This window comes from Protopterus annectens, chromosome 1.part0 (genome assembly GCF_019279795.1).
Source record: "Protopterus annectens isolate FY-2018-M chromosome 1.part0, PAN1.0, whole genome shotgun sequence".
NCBI lineage: Eukaryota > Metazoa > Chordata > Ceratodontiformes > Protopteridae > Protopterus > Protopterus annectens.
Genome location: NC_056725.1, coordinates 59,050,077 through 59,076,594, shown reverse-complemented (window position 1 = coordinate 59,076,594; position 26,518 = coordinate 59,050,077). Strand labels below are relative to the sequence as shown.

The 26,518-nt window shown below is 37.8% G+C and overlaps 1 protein-coding gene across 1 annotated transcript in view; it reads left to right on the top strand.

The window, feature by feature from the left end:
- Positions 1-20,577: 20,577 nt before the first annotated feature.
- The window catches only part of LOC122787152 (RAS guanyl-releasing protein 1-like), a 1,047,578-nt gene continuing 1,041,637 nt past the window's right edge, over positions 20,578-26,518 (top strand). Inside the window, exon 1 of the mRNA XM_044062873.1 lies at positions 20,578-20,977. Within this exon, the coding sequence (XP_043918808.1) occupies positions 20,955-20,977 (23 nt within the window). The 5' untranslated portion in view covers positions 20,578-20,954. The remainder of the gene's footprint in view (positions 20,978-26,518) is intronic.

Genomic DNA, 26,518 nt, shown 5'->3' with positions numbered 1-26,518 from the left:
TTCACTGGCTGCCTCTGTCTACTAGAGACTTAGGTCCCAGACCAGGGGGTGAATTTCTGATTTCCCATCCACTGGAGCAAGCTACACTTAAATAGGTTTAGAGAGGGACTTTACCTCACATGGATGGGGATCCTATTCCAGAGAGTGGAAATTCTCAGATGTATACATGTCTCTTTTACATGTTCTATTTATGTCACAAGCAAAATTTAGGTCTTTGTAACTAGAAGTTCTAATAATGTTTGTATTGTAGATGTGTAAGGGGTTAATTGGAGTAGAGTCTAAGGATGCCTTGCATGCCAGGCATAGATTGCCTCTCAGTAATCTGTATGAGACAGAATATATAGGGATAGGGCTTGGAGGCAATCTGTATATGACATTGTGATTACTCCTTGCATTCTTTTTTCTGTAAGGAACCTTTGAGGACATTCCAGGTTTTGCATGTGTCTGGTCAGGTACATACTGAAGGGGGCATTATACTCTATGATGAGTCTGATGAGGTCCAAATACAGTGGCACTTGCCTGGACCAAGATGGAATGCCCTTATGTTTAAGTTGACCAACATAGAAGGGTTTTCTTACTATCTTGAACACATGTTGGTTGAAGTTCAGGTTACTTTCTACATGAGTTCCCAAATCCCTGGCTAAAGAGTCGACTATTACTGGAGTTTTACTGATGACTTACTTTCCTAGGGTGGCTGACTTTCCAAAAGGTACTATAATGCATTTCTTGACAGTGAGTTTTAAGCCATGACTTTGGCATCAGCCATTTGTCTTTAATAGACATTCCTGTAGGGTGTTTTTATTTTGGGGATGGGATTCTTTGACTACTCCCAGTTTGCAGGGAGGGTGGCCTAATGGCTAAGGTGTTTGCCTTACAAATACAAGGTGCAGGGTTTGAGTCTCACAAGGGATAACTGGCTAGGCTTAAAATGGCTTGCAAGGGCAGTTAGCTTAGTACTAATCTATGAACCTATGAACCTATAAGTTGGTCAGCCAGAGGCTTTTGACATTGACTTTGACCTCTGAGAAGTAGACGCCAGAGGGGAGCAGGCCAACTTTCCTAACCACTTGGATCCTATCAGTGAGACATTTGGCTATCCAGCACTTTATAAAGTTACACTGCACGTGCAGCTGTTTTGTTGGTAATATGATGCAGCTGTGATCAGTGACATAGAACTGGCTCAGTCTAGTGTGCAGCTTTTTTGACTGCTTAAATGTCATCTGTTTGCACAGAGCAAAGCTATTTAAGTGAGCTAAGTGATTAGTGCAATATAGTGAATGCACAGGTGTCATATAATAATATGAAACAACTCCTGTCTGGGTGTTGAATTTGATTTTGCACTAAGGTTAGTGATAGAGGAGTTTTTTTGTTTTGCCCACTTGTACATGAGACCCTGTCATTATCTTGATATCTTGTGATTATGCTGCTAAGCTTACACATTCCTTTTGAGTCACTGTGATCAGTAACAGATATCTGATGTATATGCCTGCTGTTCTTAGTCGTGCGATAATGTCATTCTCATGATGTCTTGTTCAACTCATTTTGCCTTTGAACCATGAAATATTCATCCCTCTTTGATCTCATTTTCATTCACAGAATAAGTGGTACTTCAAAAACCCGGTTAAAGGTGTGACAGCCCCACTCTGGGCCAGTAATCAAGGAGCCTGAATCCTCACTACTGACACTGGAGAGGGACATTCACTTGGAACAAAAATGGATACACCCAATATTTCCAGATGCAGGTCTCTGCATCAAGCTCAATTTCCCTTAAGGGAATACAGGAACACACTCAGTCCAGGGGTTGTTTTTTCTCCCTCTGTCTCTCTTTCCAGATTTCCAGTAAGACTTCCCACTAGCACAGCTGTAGAGTTGAGTCCTCAGCCGAGTGCCCAAGCCAAGTCCTCCACCACTCTCTCTGTGAAATCAGTGCTTTGTGTCCCTGCTCCCAGCAGCAGACACACACTCTTTGAGATTTGATTTGCACACACACACACACACACACACACACACACACACACACACACACACACACCTGGGAAAGACTGGCACAGATTTACTAGCTATGCCCCCTTCTGCTCAGGCTATAAGATAGTTAGTGCCACCAGTCATTACAAAGCCAGCTACTCTAAAGCTCTAACAAGGGTACCCTATTATACTGAGTAAAATTAATATTAATACAAATGATAATGTTTGGCCAAAGTAATAAGGCTTTCAGAAGTGGCCACAGAGTCACCAAATGGATATGAGTACTCTCAAAGGATAAAATATTCTCTAAAGGCCAGCCACAATGAAAATTTTAAATATATTTAATAATAAATAATAAAAGAACATGAAAATACTGAATATCTATTTACAATAAATACCAGAGTTTCAATCACAGGAAATATTAAAATTACACAGATGAATAGTCACACAGATACAGAAAAACAGTACCTAACTAATCTCACTACACTTTCTTGATTGATCTAAAAAATTACTATTCCCTGGCTCACTTACTAGAGAAAGGCAAGATGAAGTAGGTGAGGGGTCCTTCCTTGTTAGGTTCCAAGAACAGAGTGCTCTGAGACTTTAGTCTCACCTAGTATTAAAATATATTTTTAGTAATGGATTACAGAATGACATCACATACATCTGGTCACATGACCTCTGGTTCCCATGCTACCCCCTTGGCTAGAAGCTGTCAGGATTTAGCACATACAGTGGATATAAAAAGTGTACACACCCCTGTTAAAATGCCAGGTTTTTGTGGTATAAAAAAAATTAGACCATAATAAATCATTTCAGAACTTTTCCCACCATTAATGTGACCTATAACCTGTACAATTCAAAAAAAAAAACAAAACAAATATGAAAAAAAAAAAAAAAAAAAATAAAACAATAAATTGGTTGTTGGCATAAGTGCACCCTTAAACTAAAAAAACTTTTACTTGATCTTTTTTTGGTTTTAAGCATTCAGTCTTCTTGGGTACACACCTGCCATCAATTAAAGAGACTCTGATTAACCCAAAATAAAGTCAGCTGTCCCAGATTTTCTTGACATTTACTCAGTTGCCTGCTACAACAAAAGCCATGGTTTGCAGAGAGCTTACAAAGCATCAAAGGGATCTCATTGTTGAAAGGTATCAGTAAGGAGAAGGGTACAAAAAATTTCCACAGCATTGGATATACTATGGAACACAATGAAGACAGTCATCAAAAAGTAGAGAAAATATGGGACGACAGTGATGCTGCAAAGAACTGGACGTCCCTCCAAAATTGAAAAGACAAGATGAAAACTGGTCAGGGAGGCTGTCAAGAGACCTTCAGCAACACTGAAGGAGCTGCACGAATTTCTGGGAAGTACTGGTTGTGTACTACATGTGGCAACAATCTCCCATATTCTCCATATGTCTGAATTATGGGGTAGGGTTGCAAGACGGAAGCGGTTTGTTACACAGGAACACATCCAGGCCAGGCTAAAATTTGCAAAACAATACATCAAGTCTCCCAAAAACTTGTGGGAAAATGTGTTATGGTCTGATGAAATCAAGGTTGACTTTTTTGGCCACAATTCCAAAAGGTACATTTGGTACAAAAACAGTCTGCATCACCAAAAGAACACCATCCCCATGGTGAAGCATGGTGGTGGCAGTATCATGCTTTTGGGTTGCTTTCCTTCAGCTGGAATTGGGGCTTTAGTCAAGGTGGAGGGAATTATGAACAGTTCCAAATACCAGTCACTTATGGCCCAACACCTACAGGCATCTGCTAGAAAGCTGAAGATACAGAGGATTTTGACCTTTCAACATGGCAATGACCACAATCATACATCCAAATCAACAAAAGAATGGCTTCAATAAAAGAAATTAAAGTTTTGAAATGGCCCAGCCAATGCTCAGACCTAAATCCAGTAGAAAATCTGTGGGGTGACCTGAAGAGGGCTGTGCACAAGAGATGCCCTGATAACCTGACAGATTTGGAGTGCTTTTGCAAGGAAGAGTAGGCAAGTATTGCCAAGTCAAGATGTGCCATGCTGATAGACTCCTACCCAAGAAGACTGAATGCTGTAATTAAATCAAAAGGTGCGTCAAACAAGTATTAGTTTAAGGGTGTGCACACTTATGCAACCACCTTATTGTACTTTTCTATTTTTTATATTTTTTCCCCTAACAGATTTGTTTGCTTTTCAATTGAATTGTACAGGTTATAGGTCACATTAAAGATGGGAAAAGTTTTGAAATGATTAATTATTGTCTCATTTTCTTATATCACAAAAACCTGGCATTTTAGCAGGGGTGTGTACACTTTTTAGATCCACTGTATGTTTCAATAATACACACACATTGAGCTTGCTAAGATCTGTTGCAGCTTCTGGAAATCATAAAACAATGTTTCAAACCTCCACCCTTCCAGAGTAGCAATTAGTTCACCCCAAATACAATACAGAAAGCTTCCTGTTACAAACTTTTAAACTCTGGCTGCATTGAGTACTGTAACATACAATCGTTATGGCCTAGGCCCAGTAATTTAATTTCAAAATATTTTCCAAATTCAAGTGGATTGAGAGTAACCTCTTCTCTTCCAGTATCCTCTGCTAAAACATATACATTTAATCAGTTACAATACAGTCAGGACCCACTGTTGATATATTTTTAATGCAAGCATCTTTACAAATACATTTTCAACACAGCACCTGTACAAATCTGTTTGATATACAAGTAACATATAATTATTTACAACATTTCAGGTTGCTGTGCTGGCATAGTTACACATCCAGTTCACTACTTCTCCTGACATCACTGGTAACACTTCACATCATCACAAAAGGAACTAAACCTTCAACCTATAAAATAATTTCCTTACATATCCTTCATCTCTGGAGCAAACTTCCACTGCATGTCAAGCAGAGTAGCACACATGCCTTCTTAAGACGGGAGGGAAATTTTCAAACTGCATGGGGTCCAGTGTTTGAAGGCTGCCAATGTCTTTGCTTATACGTTCCATGATAATATGTTCCATGGCCTTGCAGATCAGGCTCATCAGACTGATGGGGCAGTAGTTCCTGGGATCTAAGGTGGATCCCCCCTTGTGGAGTGGGATAACTGTAGCTGTGTACCACTCAGTGGGCATGAAGCCTGAGGTGAGACTATGATTAAACATGACATTTAGGTGAGGTGCCAGTTCATTTTGTAGTTCATGTAGTACACAGCCTAGGATGTCATTTGGTTCCATGGATGCTGTATTCTTAGCTTTGGAGAGTGCGTTTTTTTACCTGTATGGCTGTTATTACCAGAATTTGGCAATCTTTCTGTATTGAGATGGGCCCTTTAGGGGGTGAGAGGGGGGTGACATTTGCACTGAATTGATCTGTCAGGATATTGGCAATATCCTTAGCATCAGTATATTTAATGCCATTCTTTTGTAGCTCAGAACAGATCTGTGCATTGCAATTTAGATTCTTGACATAGCTATAGAATGCCTTGTGGTTGTCTTTGGAATCTTTGGCAATTTCATTTTCATAACTAGCTTTGGAGAATTTTATGAGGGATCTCAGCTTCTTACTGAGGCTGGTAATGGAGTTTTTTGCATCCTGGGATTTTCCTCTTTTCTGCAGCAGTTTCTTCTTTTTGTTGTAAAGTTTGTTTATGGCAAGGGACCACCAGATTGGCTTCCTTTTTTTGTTGGAGAGCATCTTGGTTCTATTGGGGATGGCACAATTCATGCACGAGTGGATGTGCTCGTACAGTGCCTTAGTGTAGGATTCAGCAGTCAAACTTTCAGTTCCTGTCTGCATGGGTGTCATGAACTTTGTCACTTCTGACTTGAGTAGCATGAAGTTAGCTTTGGAGAAGTTTATTATGGAGGTTTCCTTACAGGGTGGTGGGAGTAGGATGTGGATGTTAAGGGTGATTAGCTTATGGTCAGACCTGACCAACGAGAGGGTGACCATAGGTGTGGAGCATTGATTTCCCATGTTGGTAATGACCAGGTCTAGGATATTGGAACCTCTGGTGGACTAAGGATTAGTTGATCCAGGGTGTTGGAATTTATGAATTCCAAGAACCGTTGGGCAAAGGTGTTGGTACACAAGTAGTTTTCCCAGTTAATGGCAGGGTAGTTGAAATCACCCAGTATTAGGGTGTTTGGTTGTATCTTAATATTTTCCAGTATGTTTAGAAAGGTGTAGTGAGAATCTTGAGGCATGGTGGGGGATCTGTATCTAGCTACAATTTGGACTGCAGTCTTACCTAGTGTTAGTTGCACCTGGAGAATTTCAGAAGCATTGTATTGGGCAACTAGCCTGGTGTTGTGAATATCCTTGGTGAAATGGACACTCCTCCACCTTTAGTGTTTCAGTCCTGGTTTGGTGGCTGAAAAGTGTGGTAAGAGTTGTAGCCTGGTATTGCAGGGGTATCTCTGGAGCCTTTAACTAGTTCTCAGTTACTGCAGAGATATTGATGCTCTCCATTTTTAGAAGTGCCTCGAGTGAGTACATTTTGAGGTTTAGACTTCTAGCATTGAGTAGCATTACCTTCAGATTTTGCAATCTTGTACCTGTTACGGTGGTGGCTTTGTCCTTTGAACTTTGCCTAAATAAGGCACTATGGGGATGGCAAGAGCCTTAGCCAGTAACCTGAATTCCAGGGGCGACAGGTGCAGACCATCTCTGGAAAAGCATTGTGGTCTGTCGATCATGTCTCCCAGGCAAACAGATATGAGATCCCCTTTGAATGACACCAGAAGCTTAGACAATTGTTGAAGTCAATCATTTTGTCCTTGTACTGTGGTATCATTCTGGGCAAAGGCAGGATGCTACTCAGGGCTAGGGTCATACATGCCTGGGCCACATGATCCAAGAGCTCTTCCATGTCTCTTTTCATGTAGTACAGGGAGGTATGTCTCAAGTCATTCACTCCAACATGGACAATGACAGAGTCATATTTGTACTTGTTGTGGAGTGACTTGAGTGCATGCATTATGTGGTGGATCCTGGCACCCGACAGGCAGGTGACTGTAATTTTCTCCTTGTTCAGCCTGGTGAGTGGGACATCAGTAAACCTGACTATAGAGTCACCTATGATTAAAGTGTTGGGTACATTGTCTTGCCTTAGGAGCTGTTGTGATCTATGTGACACTTTGGTTGTGATTGGTGTTTGTTTGCGTTTCAGCTTCAGAGGTCCTTGTTGCTTGGGCAGGTTACTGTTAAGGGCCTCCACATATGTGGGTTTAGTGTTGCTATGTGTGGGTGTTGGTAGTGTGGGTTTAGAAGGGCTATGTGTTGCTTGAGGTGTAGTGTGGGTGTTAACCTTCTCTTCTTGACTGTCTAGCACAATCTTGGGTGAAGATGGCTTTGAATTGAACTGAATGTCATTTGGCTGGGATGTAAGGGCAGAAAACCTTTTGGAAATTTTTAAAGTTGCTCTTTCCGCCACTATTGTGTGACTTCAGATTTTTCCTTTTCATGTATTATACATATATGATTTATTTTTAACAAGTGAGTTATGGAGGTATGAGGGTCTGGGTAGGTGTGCTTGCTCTTCTTCAAATAGTCATGTTTTGTGATCACCAAAAGCAGTTTTTAGCATTTTTTTTTTCAAATGAACTGCTTTGGATTTAAAGCCTTCAGTTGATTGAAACGATTGGGATGACACTCTATTCGTTAGGAATTTGTGATATTTTTGTCAAGAGAATTGCTGCATAGTAAAATAGATAGAATAGCTGTGTACTGTGTACTGATAGCAAATATCATTGTTAACAAGCAACTGTAACATCCCAGAGTGAATGCATTCTTCAGAATATTTGAATTCGTTCGTGCAATGGTATGTAGCATTTGAAACAGAATAAGTGAATGTTTTGCCACACAAATCTGCTTACACCAATCATATCAGTGGATACGATATCAGTGGTACTGCCTATCAAACATAACATGTCAAAATGATTTTCTGGAAGAAAAAGCTTGAAGGTTAAATTTAAGAGTAACTTGAATTTTTCAGTATACATAAGAGCAGATGATCAGTCCTTCTGTAGTGTACTGAAAGCTCTCATGTTTTATAGTCTTTGTTACAGAATGCTTAGGCGAATATGCTGTATATTTACAAACAATTTAATTATTCTTTTCTTCTTGAATATCCAAGGCTGAAATGGATCGTTTTTTAAACTTTTCAAATCGTTATATGTATAATCCATAGAAGACCTCAGTAGTTCACTTTGAGATTTCTCAAAAATCCCGCTACCTGATTTTCCTGAGCTGTTTGACCCAAGTGCCTATGAGTATTATCTTATTTTTCAAACATTGTTATTAACTTTTCATACTGTTTTTCAATATGGGTATATATACAGTATAAAAGAGACAATTATAGATTTTTCCTTTTCACGTATTATACATATATGATTTATTTTTAACAAGTATTTTTCAGTTTAATTTTTCTTATATTGCTCAAGTTCTGCCTTCCTTGAAATTTCACTCCTCCTCTCCTGATCATTACGGTGTGTATTATTCCCACAGATTCCGTATATTGCTATGTAGTTTGCTTGTTTCCACTTCTAAAGGTCCCACCTCCAATTATTTTATCTCCTTTACAACCTTCAATAATTCTATTACATTTAGCTTACATTCTAATTTCCATTTTCTAGTAATTGCTTTTTTTAGCAAACAAATTAGTAGGGTCTTACTTTGTCTAGCTAATTCAGTTTCTATGTCCCAGCCCAAAAGAATAATTTCCTTTGCTACAATAATTTGCTCCACCAACACTTTTGGCAAAGTATCACATAGGTAAGTTTTGAAATACACCAACTCATTGCATTCCCAAAACATGTTCACAAGTACCCCTAACATTCCCATGATACCTCCAGCAATTGCTACCTCCCAGTGGAAGAAGTCCATTTGTAGTATAAATACCTGTGCAAACATTCCCATGCAAACCATTTCGATTTTGTTACAATACTTGGGAAACATTAAAATACTCCCCCAATGTTCCTTTGTAGATTGCCTTCCCATTCACACTTCCCAGTCTTTTCTAACATCTTCTGACTGATTCTTATAGTATCATGCATTATTATAAACATCCCACTAATTATTCATTTTTAACTGCAGCTTTTGTTTTAGACTCAACAGTAAAGTCAGCCTAAGCTGGTCCTTCATTTAACACTCCCCTATTGCTCTCTCTGTGCCTATATTCTATCACCAATCTCTGGCAGGTATAAAAAAACATGTTTTCAATATAGAAAGGAAATATTGGTGAAAATATTTATTGACAGAAGATAAGCATACATTTTATTTAAGAAAATTAGTGATGAGATAATGGATGGTGCAAGTATATTAATAGATCATCAAAAGGAACAAACTACCTTAGAGATAGTGAGAACATCACTCACTGTTATTACAGAAGAGACTAAAGTCCCCATATGGTGAAAAGGTTAAGGAAGACAACAACTCTAGATTCCTTAAGTGTGTAGTTTTGGAATATAATTCTGATTCAAGAGTGATAAAAATCCTTTTTTGAAAAAATTGGAATATTCTTTGAGAGATAATGTTGTTAGGAAAGTAGCTGGTAACCAGCCAGAATTTGTATATAAAAGGGTGAAAAATATTAAAAACATGGTAGAAACAAAAGGCTATGTTCAACTACATTATAAGGAAAATAAAGGAACAAAAAGATGTGGGGCATGTAAGCAATGTAGATACATATCAGAGATAGGAAATGTTAGTTTGTAGAAAGAGTTAAAAACAATTATACACCCTGAAAGAGGCAAACTGTAATACTCAGGATGTAGTCTATCTTGTAATTTGTGCCAACTGTCCAGTTTTTTATGTTGGAAAAAATGAAAAGGCACTTAAACATTACTATGATATCTCAAAAAGAAATGTAAATCATGACTTATTCAGACACACATTAAAATGTCAATCATTCAAACAGTTTAATTTCATAATTCTGTAAAAGTTGCCCCAAAGCCTAGAGGTGGTGCATGGGATGATAGATTAGAATACAAAGAACATATATGGCAAATTAAATTGGATGCCACTTATCCTGGCAGAAATGATTGTCTGTTCCTAGTGCCAAGGTTAAAGCAAAGAGCAGCTAGATTAGAGTAATCCTAGTAAATTTGCCTTATTTAAAACCTCAGTTTTGGGTAAACCATTGAAAGGTTTTTTGAATGTTTCAATTTTTAGAATGTTTTAAATTTAAAATTTGTTGATATTTTGTAAACTGTAAAGTATTTTATACAGTAAATATTAAATTCATTTTTGTATAACAAGAAATATCACTTTAAATACTTAATTATTCAGTTATTTAGTTAATTGGATGGAATAGCTCAACATTATAAATAAATGAATGCCGGAAGTCTTCTTCTTCTTTCGGCTTTTTCCCAGTTAGGGGTTACTACAGCGGATCATCTGTCTGCTCAAGATTGGCAGTGGAGTTTTACAGTGTCAAGTTGCCAGTCCAGCACCCAACCTTCCACAGAAGGCACACACATGCACACACTCACACCTAGGGCCAATTTAGAGTGTCCAATCCACCTACTGCATGTCTTTGGAATGTGGGAGGAAACCAGAGCACCCAGAGAAAACCCATGCGACCACAGGGAGGACATGCAGACTCTGCACAGAAGGCACCCAAGTCGAGAATTGAACCGGAGAACCTCTTGCTGTGAGGCGGCAACACTAACTGCTGCACCACCGTGGCCACCCAAATGAATGTTGTAAGTAAAATCTTTTATTCTGATGACGTTCTGTGAAGTTCTGCGACTGTGTAACAGGGACGAAAAGCACTGTAACTTGAACCATACTGACGTCATTTTTAACTGAATTGTCCATTTCTTTACACAGTAATAAATACCTGTAAAGTTTAAACAGCAGCTCTGGTGGTTCTCACCCTTATCATCACATTGGTGCACTAATGGATTGTGTTGAGTATGTTTTCCTAATACCTTGGTTTCTTTGCTAATTTTCTCCACTAAATTCCTGCTCTATCTTGCTTATTTTTTAAATCCCTACTTGCAGTCATCTATATTTCTAAAATCTGCTTTCTCTATTCCTGTGTTTGCTTCATTCTCAAAATGCTTTCTTCTAATTTATAAATATAATATTCTTTAAGGCTATTTTCTTTAAGGGCCTGCATCTCTTCCTGTTTCAGCGTCATTTCTTTTCACTTTGATTTGTAGTCTTCTACTTGTGTTATATATATATGAGCCTTAACTGTGTAGCTGTAATGTATCTCTTCAAATCTAGAAATCCTAAACCAACTTGCTGTCTGGGGGAAAACAACTGATTCTACTTATCTCTTGCCCTCTTTCCCTCTCAAATACATTCATTCAATTCTTTATTAATTATGGTCCAGATCTTCTGCTCTAATTGACTTAAAAGATGCCTATTATTAAAGGGACTAGAAACATTTTCACTGTTTACACCTTACTATCCATATCCATAGTCACTAACTTTCAACTTCTCAATTTTTGTATCATCTTTTGTTTTGTCTCTCCCCACATATCCTTACCTGCCACAGTGAAATCCTTTTTCATCTAAAACCCTAAATATTTCATCTTATCATGTCCCCATAAATATGGATATTATAGAAACAATTCATGTGTAGGAACATAGTTTATTCATATAGCCGCTGATTTATCTATCTTTATTTATATCTTGAAAAAAAATTGAAACTTCTTCAGTGTCCACAACATTGAAATATCCTTTCCTAGGTATCATCTCTTTTTCTCTTTATTGCCCAAGTCACTGTGCTAATAGTTTTTGTGTTTTGGCGATGGTATCAAAATACATGCTTAACAGCAACCTTTCAAATCTCAAGTTTATTATCCAAGTGCTCCATATTTTCTCTTTAGCATTTTGCTCCTCTTCTTGTTCTTTAAGATTGTCTTCATTTTCAATATATTAACCTTTGATAAACCCTCTAAATAATTTTATCATGTCTTTTCCATACCTTCATCTCTCATTTCTACCACATTTCTTAATTTTATTTTCATTTTATCCTACTCCCCTGCCATCTGTTCTGAAAAAATGTTATCTTCCCTAACAACTCTTGAATCATTTGTACTACGCATTCATTACATTCCTCTTTTTAGTAGGTACATAGGAAAGTGGTGGTGTCACACTTTTATTTCATTGCTCTACCTCTGGATCTGAAATAGTTATTGGATGTGTTTCAAGGTTTTTGCTTTAATACCCATGCTGCTGTGAAATATAATTTCTGTCCAGTCTAACCCAGTTATTATACCTTGGGGACTAATTTGTAAATTATGCCTGGGTTCTTGCCAGTAACTTCTTCTATCCCATATATCCTCATATATTCTTTCAGAAATATACTCTTCTTTGTTATATTTTTCCTTCAAACTCTCCTGCTGAATCTTCAGTATTGCATATCAAGTTCCATTCTTCACCCATGAATAATATTCCTTGCTGGAAGCTAATTACATTTCTCATAATTTTTTTAATTGTGAATAGTAGTTTTAGGTAGAATATAAATACATGGAAATGGAATACCTCTTTCCTTCCAGTAACTCTTATTGGAGTCTCACAATAAATCAGTGTTATTAACCCCCCTTTTCCTATGTCTTTTAAACTCTGATGATTAACCATTCTAAAATCCTTTCTTTGCTAAATTCACATGCCCATTTCTATCTATGTGTCTTTTGTAATATTGCTATTTGTATCCTACACACCCTATTCAATACTTTGTGCTTCTTGTCAATATCTGCAATGCCATTTACACTCCATGAAATGATTGATAAGGCATTTATAAAGATAAAATTCTGTTACTATACCATATTCTTCATGACAGTTTTTTAAACTTGTGTTTCCAACTTACATGCATAGAATGTTTGCCAGGCTGATCATGTATGCAATTACAACTTCTCGTGTCTGTTTTGACCTTTGTCACATTCTTCCAGACTTAGTTTTAATAAAAATTCACTAAGTGTATTTTAATTTTCAACTCCCAGTCTCCTTTAACTTACAGTAAACACACACGACTATATGCACTTTCTAAAAAGAAAAAGTACCCATCCATATATGGACAGATACCCCAAATAGGTAGTTTACACTCACAGGCTTTATCCATTTTAAAGTTAGGTTTAATCATGCTGAGAGTGCATATTAGAGTCATGTTATATCCTGCAGTCACACTCATTCATTCTTCTCCCATCTCAACTTACCTCCCAGATGTGAAAAACAGCTTGCGTATTCTCACTTAACTGATTTTTGAACCTTTAGAAAGAGTGCTGTGGTTATCAGTAACTGAATAGATTCTGCATTTTTGTGATTTATGCTGAAGAGATTGAATTTATTATGAATGCATCTGCTTGCATTCCATTCAATATATCCATTTAATCTCACTGAACTACTTGTCAGTTTTCCTTGAAGTACTAGATTTAGTATTTCCCCATATGGATGACTCAGTGTTCATGGTTAAGTCAGACAATTTATCTGTAATTGCAATGCTTTGCTGGTAAATAAAAAGACAAGTTAATGGTATTGCAACTGCATGGCATAGCCTATCTCCAATGCTAGAAAAATGATCATTTTACATGATTATAGTGTATACTTTTACTTGTATGCATAACACAGAAAATCAACTATAATTTAATACACACATGATCAGTTCAACCTCTTACTCTTTGCAGCCCCCAGATCATAACATTATACTGTTTTATCTTTAACCTTTATCTTCTTAAAGTATAAACCCCAGATACATTTAGCTTGAAAAACTCTTCTTTCATTTTAATATCACTGGTATTAACAACAGTCACTGACAGCTTTTCCATTTCATACTTAAAGTACTTCTGTATGTTTTACAGTGTATCATTAATTTAACTTCAAGAACATTTATCACACACATTATTAAGAAAATAAGAACACTTTTAATCACAGTTAAAACTTCAGTCCTTCATTAACCTTCCAAACATTAATGACAAAATGGGAATTATGCTTTAAAGTCCTCCCAAAGATTTAGCACAGTCCCCTATATCCACTTCCTGCAGAAGCACAATTCTCGTGTCCAAACTGCATTTAATGTAAATTGCGTTTACAGTTCATCCATTTATTTCTTATTTTGACATTCTTGCTGACTTTCTTGTCAACTTCCCAACCACATAACACCGGTCTCTGGTTTAAGTCTAAGGTACTCTTTTTTTTTTTTTGTTGTTTTCTAGTTAACTCTTGGGCTTTTTTGTGTTGCGAAATAATTATCCTTTGGGATACTGGGAAAAGATTTACTGACAAATTTTTTCTATATGTTGTACAGTTATCCAAAGAAAGAGAAGCAGAATACTCATCAAATTACTGGCTCACTTTTTGCTAAGTACATTTTTTTTAATTTCTTCCTTTGCCTGTTCTGTGTCAAAAAATGGCTTTTATTCTTATGAAAAGAAAATGTCTGAGGACAGCTGGATATAGCAACTTGAATCTCAGACCTGTTTGTGGATACCCTCTTATTGCAGGGACATGTTTTCTTCCCTTCTGCCCAGTATACAGTGAATACTCATTATCCATGAACACTCTGGTGTCCCCAACTGATAACGCTTTGTCCTTCTGTCACAATTTTGTTATGAGCAGCACATCTGTGGATATGACTGCAACTCCATCATGCACAAATCTCTACTCAGTAGGGATGAATGGATTGAATAGGCTGGTTTCTATCTTTCTCATGACCATGCTTAGGGCATGCACATGGTATGCCATTTCATTTAACAAATCCTGCTATGGAATACCTATTCATCTGCTTATTTCTGCTGTCATAATATTTATGCAAGTTGCTTCTTCCAGTTTCTGTGGTACAGCAAAATATCTCAGCTTTCATCTGTCTGCTATGTCTTCTAGCTGTATTTTTTAACATTCTTCTTTGTGAAAAGCCTCTCATTCAGCCACACTTTCCTTTATTTCAACCTTTGACTTCTGCAGTCTTATCAACTCATCTGAATAGCTAATCAAAGCTTCTTTTATTATGTCCAACCTTTTCTCATTTGACTGCTTGTATTTCTCAAGTGCTGCAAATATTTACTAGACCTCTGAATGCATTTGCTATATTTTTTTCATCTACATTATTGAAAACATACCAATTTTTTGCTAAACAGCTGCAAGGCTCTTCTCCCACCAGAATGTTTTATCTTCTCCTTTTCTAATTGGTTTTCTCTTACTATTTTCATATTTCTTTACTGCTGATATCAAGGCAGTTGTTGTGTCTTTTGGCTTTTCCCGGTTAGAGGTCACCACAGTGAAACTCCGGTCCGCTAATGATTGGCAGCAGATTTTTACGTGCCAGGTTGCCAGCCCTGACACACAACCTTCAACGAAGGTACGCCCATTCACGCATGTCTCCACACAGAAGACACTCTAGCAGAGAATCGAACAGGACAACGTCTTACTGTGAGGCTACAATGCTACCGCAGCACCACCAAGGCAGTGTGGTTCCTAAACAGTAACTGAATTTTATTCAGATAAGTACGTTTTACCTGCTGGTTTCAAAAGTTTCTGTTTTTGCACTTGGAGATCACTAATCAACCTGTTGATCAGTGTGCAGCTATATTGGTAGTCTCTCTATGAGTATAATCTTGATGGTTATACTGGCAGAAACCAGAAGAGATCTGATGAATGATAGTAACATGAAAGATCCCATCTCATACATTAAGCAGTCAACCTGCTCTAACTGCAGAAGGCATTTGGCAGTGATATTTTCTCTGGTGCATTTGCACTGTATTCATTTAATGCTCTACATATACTTTTACCTTAACTTTGTTGTTTTTTTGTAGATGTTTTGCCCTTGCTGTTCATCAGCCCCTGACCAGTCAGCCCATTCATTTGCGTCATCATCAGGTCAAAAGAACAGACCAGTACAGGCCATTGTTAACACAATCATTTGGGTGATTTTTGAGCCTTCATGTGCTACCCCTATTGTCCTGTCCAGCAGAAGTTTGTGGGTGGAAAGTAGAATGGGCATTCTGTCTGGCAGTTGGCACAGAGAGTTAAGACTGTGAGTTGTAGTTTCTGTAATACGTGATCTGATTACCTCAGCTATCTTTGGCTACTCTTTGACATAAACAGACATTGCTCCTAAGTTACCCCTGAAACGGGACTGTCCAGTGGTCCTACTTCTCTTACAAATGGGTATTGGTATACCACTCCTCAGTTCTGTAAGGGCCTACCCTGCCTACCCACAAAAGGCACTGTATGGCAGTTTCCCCAGTCTGTACCAGGGAATTCCAGTCAATGCATATGCACATTCCATGCCTTGCCATGATGTCCATTCTCCCCTGCTTAAGCCATCCAGTGCTGGACTGCTAATCAAACTAAGGTCACCTGGGCCATAGTCAAGGCTGTGTCTCTGTGCTGCTGCCAGAGCTGTTTTTTCCCTTAATTTTGTTGTACAGTGTGTGCTCTCCTTTCTTTCTTCCCAACTCTCACCACACATCACCCACACTGTTGCTTTATTGCTTCAGTCCATTATCCATGCACACGTTGCCATTTCTCATTTTGCATTTAATTTCCATGTAGGTTTTAACAATTTTTTTTGAGATGCAGAGTGAGTTGTTGAGCATTAAAATGAGACTTATACACTGGCTTTTCCTTCCTAATGAAATAGTTAAGGTTTCAATAAGTACTACATTTTGTAACTATCAAGCGTTTTATTGAGCAACATATCTTCTGTTTGTGAGTACCTTGCTGTCGATATGCTGACAGTTTGACATTACTTTTCAAGGTTGAATTTGTGGGTGTCCTTCAAGAATAAAATGTTTTTTGGGTTGTTACATACACAATATATAGATTAGGGTTAGAAGACTCAAAGCACGGCCACTTGTTTGAAATGTTATGAGTATTTAATCATTTTACTAGCAGTTATGAGTAAAGGCAGAAACTACATTCTTGATGCAAGATCTGTCCTAGCTGGTGGCATATAGTAGTGACTTCAAGACAGGCTTGTTTATTTCTTAGTCTTAATGTGGTAAAAGATGGATAAGTGTGCGTGCAAAAAGATTTGTGTGCATGGTGACTTGATTTCACGTAATGTTCTTTACTTTAGATTCTTATTTAATTTTAAAGACTGATGAAAAGTGCAGTCAATCCTGCAGTTTGTGTTTTCTAGAGATAGAGTAGAGATGTAACATACATCATTCTTTGGTTAAATGACTGCACATAAGAGTTATATATTTATTTTTGTTTCTTCTTACATAGCCTTACTGACAGGGTTACTTGCATAACAAATTACTACCTTGCCTGCAGAAGATGGGACACAGTGTTGAGCTTAGCTTGACCTAAAAATGTAAAAATTATTGGTAGTGGGATTGCAGATTATTGAGCATTATGAGTGAAGTTATGACCGAGGCATTTCAGGTAAAAGCTTTCCTTTCAAAGTTCTTCCATCGATGTTTTGATTCAAAATTGTCCTCTAACCATGGTTCACTGTAATGTTTTGAAATAGCTCTGTAAATCCATACTTGTACTCCCCTATAGATGCTTTCATACTGGGTAACTAACTGCTTGAAATTTTCAGTTTCTGTTCAGCACTCCTTCCAATTCAAAAACAAGGCATATTATTATAGCCCTGTGGCACAGTGGGACAAAGCCAGGGCTGTGCCACAGAATATCAGTGTTTGATTAGCAGCTCAGTTCAGTGAAGAATGGATGTGAGAAGAAAAAGAAGAAGCAAATGTTGCCTTACCCATCCAGGTGGTTGGGTGCTTGAAATGCTGCAGATCTGATTCAAACAGGTGTACTAGAGAATTGCACAACTGAGAACTGTGGCACAGTGGCAACTTGCTGCACGTAAGCCATACAGTCACATTTGTGGTGTGACATGCAAGTCAGCCTGCTATGGTAGTGATTCAGAGCCACTGGCTACTGCAGATAGTAATTATGCTAACATGCGAGGGTGCCTTGCACAATAGATAAGGTAGCCTTCTCCCTCACCTGCAACCCTCAACTTGGTGGGAATGACTGGACTGATATAGGCTGCTACCTGGTCAAGGAACAAATGGGCAACAGAGCTCTTGCCCTGTCTGAGACACACATAGGCCTTGCACTTTCTATCATCAGAAGAACAAATTGTCTGACTGGGTGCAGGTAGTGGAGATATTATGCAGGTCATGTCAGCAGTTGAAAAAAGAAGCTGGGCATCCATCTATAAAGCTGTCTGCCTGCCATGTGTATGTCAGACACTAGTGAAATAGATTGATAGCTAATGTCACCAGCATGTTATGTGCATATCTGCCATCTGATTTTTCTTGAAATAGATTCATATGTTCTTACCAGGCTACTAATTTGTGAGGATCTTAGAAGCCTAGCCTTATATTCACAAAGTAGTTTTTAACCTATAATGTTTGTATACAGATAACTCATAGGCAGACAGAACAAAAACATGATGAGACATTTACCTTTGCCCCTGTTCATGAGGACCATTGGTACTTTGCTTTATGTGGAGTGAAATACAGCTTCCATAGAAGTGGTGCACTCCATGATGTATACCTATCTCTGTAACATGCTCTATTTATGTTGCAAAATAGATTGAGATCCCTTGAGCTTATGTTCATGCTACCATTGGGCTTGTAAATGTGTAGTAGGCCCAACAGGATAACGACTGTTGAGGCATTATATGCAAGGCAGATGTTACCTCTTAGTAGCCTATATGATACTGAAAAGAGAAACAAGGCTCTGAGATAGTCTGCATGGTTTTTGTGATAGGCCTTTGGTTATTTTAGTAAGAAAGCATTGTGGTGACTCCACTTGTGACAAGTATTTGGAAATGTACATACCAGATGGGGTATTCAAAGATCTGCTTGATGAAAGCTGTGTACAGTGTAATGATTGCATCCCTAGACCTGGATGCTGTACCTTTAGATATAAGTTGCAATGAAAATTTACTTCCTTATGAAAATGGATATGTGGCAACTAAAGGACAGTTCACTGTCAATGTAGGTTCTCAGATTTCTGCTTATGGGATCAGTTTCTGGAATGTGTTTTCAAGGAGGTAGTTCCAAGGGAAGTCACGCTTATACATTTTTTAGCATATCGATTTTTCCATGGTTTTAACACTAGACATTTGTTTGGGAAAGGCCTTCTCAGATGATTTTGATCCTCTCTGGGAAGTTTATCATGGCACCAAGTTTACAGTTCTCTGTCCTTTGGTCATCTATAATCCCTCAACAATTAGACTTCAGCGATGTAAATGCCCAAGAACTGAACCCTAGGGTAAACTTTAGTGACCGTTAATTTTGGCAGGAGGTGCAACCCACGCTCATTTACTGGATTTTATCTACTCTAGTATTTAAGAACTATTACAGAGTCTGTTTTTTATTCATTTGTTCTTTATTTAAAATGAATTAGCCTACTTAAATTAAAAGCTAGCCTAATGTTTGTATTTGCCATGTTAACACAAAAAAGTCTCTCAAAATAATGTAATGACTTACAATTCATAGACCCTCGTTTGGTTGTAAATTCTTAGACAAAAATCTCTAATGCTCTCTCTTTCACCCCCTACAGGCCCTGATCTCTGCATCTTCTTACAGTACTCCTTCTCTCTTCTGAGGAGACCAACATCTCTCTCTCATTTTCTCACTGGCTGTACCTTTTATACGAAGAGGGTATGGGCTCCTTCAGTCCAGGCAAATATGTGCATTCCTCTTCCCACAATGCCTCAGTATTAAAGCCCGTGCATAGCTCACACCAGTCATTAAGGCACTATATCACATGCTTTATTTATTTTTCCTTACTCTACTTCTCAGCTAGGTTTTTCTTGGTAGATGGTTTGCCTCTAGCTAAGTAGTCCCTCCCAGCTGACTTACTGTGTTACAATTAATTAATAAAATAGTGGGGGGCAAAGCTATCCCAATAGCCCATATCAGTCTCTATGGAGTACTGTATACCATGTTTTATTTATTTTTCATTATCCTACTACTCACCTAGGGTTATTATAATAATAATAATAATAATAATAATAATAATAATAATGTTGTAACGGAAAACAGCAGCCAGACATAAATACAATTACAAATATGAAAAATAACCCCAGTTATGATCACATACTTATTGGTTAATAATGTCCTCAGGGAGCTCTTTAGCAACAAGTAATGTTCAAAGTTTCAGATGATGTATTTATTGAGACTGTTAATTTAGGGTTGTTTTTTTTCTATGTTAAATGTATACGCTAATGTGTATATTACTTTATTTAACAATAAAATACAGTTTAAAAAATGTGTTCATTGTTAAAAGCATATGCCAACTTTAATAGTGCTGTTACTATTACTGACTTTATTTATATGTTGCATTCATCTGTGATTGCACTGTTTTGAACTTGTGACTGACAGTTCTTCACCCCACCATGCACACCAGGGGGTTATATTAACAAATACTTCCCCAGGTAAACAAGAATGTGTTGAAATGCTGCAGTGGTGCCTGGTGAAATGAAATTAAATTTATAATACAAACGAGTAGGGAAATGCTAAAAAAAACTGCATAATTAGTCATTTTCTGCTCATGTCCCTTAGAGGCATAAAAGATGCAGAGCTACTAGTAAAGCTACTTTCCTACCCAGATAGGTCATATTTGTTAAGACGAGCTCGGTTAAGTGTAAACCTTTGTAGTAATTGTGGTTCCGTGCTCCATTTTACTTATGGCATTCTCCTGCACTCATGCTTTCTTTTTCTGTATCTGTCTATCTCAGCTGTGTGTCAGTCACACTGCCCAAGCAGCCACAATCTACGACCAAGTTCCTCTTTAACTGAGAACAGCAAAAATAGCAGCCAGTTCCTTAAACACTGTAGCTGAGAAATATGTCCGTGCTTGAAGAAAAATTGGCGCTGAGCTTAAGTTAAGGTTGAGAGGAGACTATAGCAAGTCCTGGAACTAAACATCTTCCTGCTAAGGTTTGAAATAAAAAATATATAAAAGAAACAAGAACAGAAGTAAATCAAAAATGATGGCCTGAGCAGTGTTTTTTGTTTGTGGAACCAGACTTGATACGGAAGGCAAGATGAACAGGAAAGACAGTAAAAGGTAAGCTACAAGTGCTATATCCATCGCTTAACTGCTGCCTATATCCATCGCTTAACTTTGCTGCTGCTGTTCTTGTTTTTATGGTTGTCAGTTTTTCAAACTCCATAATGCCCTAGCTGCACACTGAATTAATTATCATCTCGTAGATTAATAATATAGTATATTTTATTTTAGCATTTCTGTTAAGTCATTTGCATGGAAATTTAATGCTTCATCGTATACTGTTTCGCACTTTTTATTATTTATGTGGTAATACTTCTATCTGATCTGTGTGGCTGAAAGACTTGTGCAATATAATGTATGCACACTGGTAGCAGAAGACTCTAAAACTTTAAGGTTAAGATTCACGTATGTAGGGAAAGGCAAAGAAATCATGCTACAAAAATAGAGCTTGATAACAGTTTGAATGTTTTTCATGTTGTCATGCCTTCAGAATATTTGTTTTATTGGCTTAATTCTTAAGGATTTTTACTTAAGCAGAGTCACAATTACTTGCAGCACGTTTGCTGTTTGTTTTCATTCCTTGTACCCTTATTTTCTTGTGATCTGAAATGGGTAGTTGCAGGTGCAGTTCAATAAATGAGGAAATATGGGTGGAGCTTAATCATGCTGAATTGCTGACCCTTTTTATTTAACCTTTGAAATTTAAAGGAACGTAATGAACAGGCAAAACTTCACAACTTAACATTAATTAGAAAGAGAACTGTTTAAAGGCCTACTTGTATAGATTAAGACATGCTTGAAATACCATTTTAACATATAATTTCAGAATGATGAATTACATCTTCAATTTAGTTTGAAGTGTGCTTGTCAGGGTCTTACGGTTTGTACCCAACTTTACTTTTAAGTCTTTATCTGCCCTTGGTGTAACCCTTGTTTTTAGATTCCCATAGCAGATAAAACAGTAATTGAAATACTATGTCATGTTTGTGTTGCTACTACATGTAAAATGTTTAGTTCACTAGTTCTCATAATTAGTTTTAGTAAGCCTTTCCCAAGCCATCAGAAGAAGAAAAAGAAGGAAAAAAACATGCATGTCCAGGAAATATAAAACATAACATTATTTTTCGTTTTAGAAAAATAAAATAATTTTCAGATTACATTAACACTGAACTCCTATGAATAAGTGCTGTTCTGCTGGTACCAAAACATTATACATCTTGATATCAGAGAATAATTCAGTGTCTGTTTTGTCACCGGTGCGCAAATTGAAGTATTATTTCTTTGATTAACTTTTTTTTTAAAGTAGATACATTATATATTATAGACTATTGCATACAATCTACAACTTAACAGTATTTTATAAACACGCTTGTGCCCTTTTTGGAGGAAGATAGCATTTCCCATAGAGGCTCTCATCATTCTATTTGAGCTAGTTTGACTCGATTAGTAGTAATATGTCAATTTCCCAGAATACCTGAGTTACCATATTGGTTGTCATACGCGTACTGATGGTGTTTTGAAGATATTCACTTGTCTAATATGCCTGCCAGCTGCAGTGTTGACCCAACCTAAACTGCTCATTTCTTTTCAACTGACCGATACTGTTTTGAATGACTGAGGAGTTGGCTTTTTACCTTCTTTTAGAGGACGTTACCTGTCCTCAGCCCTGTGTTTGAAGAATGTTTTCTCTTATAGAAACTAAAACAGCTTTCATCTCCTTACATATGTTCCTTCATCTCTTTCCTTTGTTGCTGAACCTTAACTCTGTTTCCTTACATGTCTCATTAAGCCTTTTATATTGATAAAGTGTATGCTCATGTCAGTAGTAATTAATAGTTCCAGACTACCTAGTCTTTCTTCATGCATTTTTCTCTAAACTTCTCTCACCATCCTAGTGACCGTCATTTGCAGACAATTTAACATTTTGGAGTATTTCTCAGTTTACGGTCCCAGAATATAAATGTGTACTTAAGAAGAAGGTTACATATTTGCTTATAAAGCAATGAGGTCAGCTTCCTTTGCTTGGAGTTTTTATTTTGTTACGCAGCCTAAATTATTTTGTTTGTGCTTGTTACCTTTTCACTTCCCACTGAAATGCAGGCTTTGATGCAAATAGCCAGTTTTCCAGTTTCATACCTTTTCACTTCCCACTGAAATGCAGGCTTTGATGCAAATAGCCAGTTTTCCAGTTTCATCTATTGTTTCTTTCCTTGTTCGTGCATCTATAGATATCCATAACTTTTGCTTCATTTCTCGCAGTGATTATTATCTCAAGGCATTTTTCCTTGTCCCTTTGATTGGAGTTTACTCATTCACAGCTCTTATTTAGTTTCTTGATTGCATCATTGATGGCACACATTACTTTGTGTTATATATTGGCTAATGTATGTCACCTTTGTTTGCCAACCTCCTTAAATTTCTCTTCAGGGAGGATTCCCAAGCTGTTCTTCACAGGTTGGTGTCATCTGTAAGCACATTAATCCTGCTCTTTATTCAGTGTCATACCTGACATGTATATAATGAAGTGACTAAGCTGCAGTATCGTACTGCTAGTAACTGAGTTTTTTATAGATAGCTCTGCCCTTCTCCATCACTCAGGGTTCTAGTGCTCATCTAAATTACTCAGTTTTCTTTCAGCTTCCATTCTGTTTAGCTTACCTAGTCTCATTCTGTGAGGGCTGAGTTTGTTTGTTTGTGTCTTTCGACTTTTACCGGTTAGGGGTCGCCACAGCGGAACTCCGGTCCGCTAATGATTGGCAGTAGATCTTTTACATGCTGAGTTTGCCAGCCCTGGCGCACAACCTTCAATGAAGGTACGCCCATTCACACATGTCTCCACACAGAAGACGCTCTAGCTGAGAATCGAATGGCATGACGTCTTGCTGTGAAGCGACAACACTACCGCAGCACCACCACCGCAGTTCTGTGAGGGCTGAGTAAAGTTGCTTAATGTAACTACAATTGTATTTTTACCTTGTCTGCATCCTGTGTCATGAAGTGACTAAGCTGGGTCAGGTCATATTGACTAAATGTTTTGTCTGTAAACCCCTGCTGTTTTTTTGTTCTACAGTTAATTAGCTTTCCAAGATGTTGAGTAACCTCTCCTTTATAATCTTAGCCTCAAATTTCCCCAGTAATGAATTCAGTCAAATCACACTATAGTTCTCTGGAATTCTTGTGGCCACTCTTAGGCAAGGACACCAGTGGGGTATTACATCAGCCTTTTACTAGAGCTGTTTCAAAAACCTGTTGAGCATGTCCATGAGAGGTCCATCAGCATCAAAGCCAGATATTTCATTATTTGTGGGGTAACCTCTACTGCGCTTAGTCTTTATCCTGTCTTAATACCACTAGTCCATTGCTCACATTATCTAGACCTATGGCCTCTCCTTGCAAGCTCCCCATTTTTATTGTACCCTCACCACTTTTTTGTTTACTTCCATTTTAATATGTTCATTCCCTCTTTCTTCCTTTATTTTATTTATTTTGTTGCTAAGGAAGTCCCCCATATCCTTTTTCTTAATAATAGCCTGTTTTGACTCTACCCCTAATCTGTCTTTTATGAGTATTTAACATACATTCCACCTATCCCATGCCCTACAGAATGCCTCAGAGGTTGCACTCACTACTACCTGCTACTCTGAGGACACTTTGTTTTCACTTCTTCATATGCCCTCATGCCCAGTTCTTCTTTCCTTTCCCATGTCTACAAGGTAATTGTAATGTCCCACTGATATTGCTCCATTCCTTTGTCATTTTCATTTCCTTAATGAATTTAACATCTCAGTGGTTGCAATTGAGGATTCCCGTTATGTATTTATTAGTTTTAAACTCTTTTCCTATCTGTTTTAGTTAATGCTACTTACCTGCTCCCCTTACTTCTACAGCTTCTGTACTTTACAGGTACAAGCTTCTTTTGAGGCCAATATTTTGTAGTGTATGAAACACTGAAAATACCCCTTTCTCATCTGCTGCACTGTATGAACAATCTATAATACACACAGCTGCTCCATCATCCCTTGTGATGACTGCATATCATAGTACTGCAATGCCCTGTTCCTTTTAACTTTTACCTAGACTTGTTCTATTTGCACTATATCTTCTCTTTCTGCTCTTCCAGTTTTTCTAATTGCTTGCAGCTCCCTTTTCCCCTCAAGCTCATAGCATCACAACAACATATAAGCCTTCATTCCTTCTATGCTGTTCCCTGTTATTTTTCTATCCTGTTATTCCTTATCTCATTTCTGCAAATATCAGTCTCTTTACTTGCTTATTTTGCACTTGCCATATAACCCTGCACTTTAAAGGAACGATTGCATAGAGTTATTTTCTAATCCAGCATTCAACATTACCATCCACTCAGTGCGGAGAGAAAGATTCTTTACTATGCAAGTCCTTCATGCTAGGATGGTCCTCCTCCGCTCACATTCTCCCCCATTCTGCAATTGTCCTGTGTCCTGTTGCTTTCTACAGTTCCTCAAGTGGTGATACCAGTCTGCTGTCTCCTCATTTGTGCTGCTAGGTTGTGTCAACAATAGTAATTTTGAAAAATTTACTTTACTCCCTAACTCATTGTATTTCAGACAATTCTTGGTCTACCACATTGTTTCCATTGTGGTTCTTCTTACAGATAATTCATCCCAGAAGGAATGGCTATTGACCCATGACCCTTTTCATCCCCCACACACAAACACACTAAGCTCTTTTTGATTCTAGTCTGCTATGCAATTTTTTAAGATTGCCCCCCCCCAACATTTTCCCAAAACTGCTTTACCGTGTCCCCAAAATTCATATACGTCCAAGAGTTATTTTATTTTATCAGACACAGTGAGATTTTATTTTATTTTTTTGGGAGGAAACACCCTTACCTTAAAGTTGTGAAAACTCTAAGATCATAGAAATAAAACATGAGGTATAGGGAGTAAGGCTTCTGCATGTTGCTAGTGAAAGCAGTCATTAAAAATAAACAGTTTTAATAAGAACAGCAGTCACAGTTTTACTTATCTTAACTTCTTGGCTTCCTCTTAATGATAGCCCCATGTACTTCCTATGTTTATTCCTCTTAGTGATAGCTCCTGTACTTTCTAGGTTTCTTTCTCTTAGTCTTATCCCCCTATACTCCCTGCGTATCTTCCTCTTAGAGTGACAGCCCCCTGTACTTCCTGTGTTTCTTCCTCTTAGTGATAGCCCCCTGTACGTCCTGTGTTTCTTCCTCTTAGTGTTATCCCCCTATACTTCCTGCATTTCTTCTTCTTAGAGTGATAGCCCCCTGTACTTCCTGTGTTTCTTCCTCTTAGTGATAGCCCCCTGTATGTCCTGTGTTTCTTTCTCTTAGTGATAGCCCCCTGTATGTCCTGTGTTTCTTCCTCTTAGTGATAGCCCCCGTACGTCCTGTGTTTCTTTCTCTTAGTGATAGCCCCCTGTACGTCCTGTGTTTCTTCCTTTTAGTGATAGCCCCCGTACGTCCTGTGTTTCTTCCTCTTAGTGATAGCCTCCGTACGTCCTGTGTTTCTTCCCCTGACAAGCTTTTACTTCCTATTTTTTCAGTCTGTTTCTTACCTACCTCTTGTAAATTGTGTATCCTTCTGCTCCTCCTAG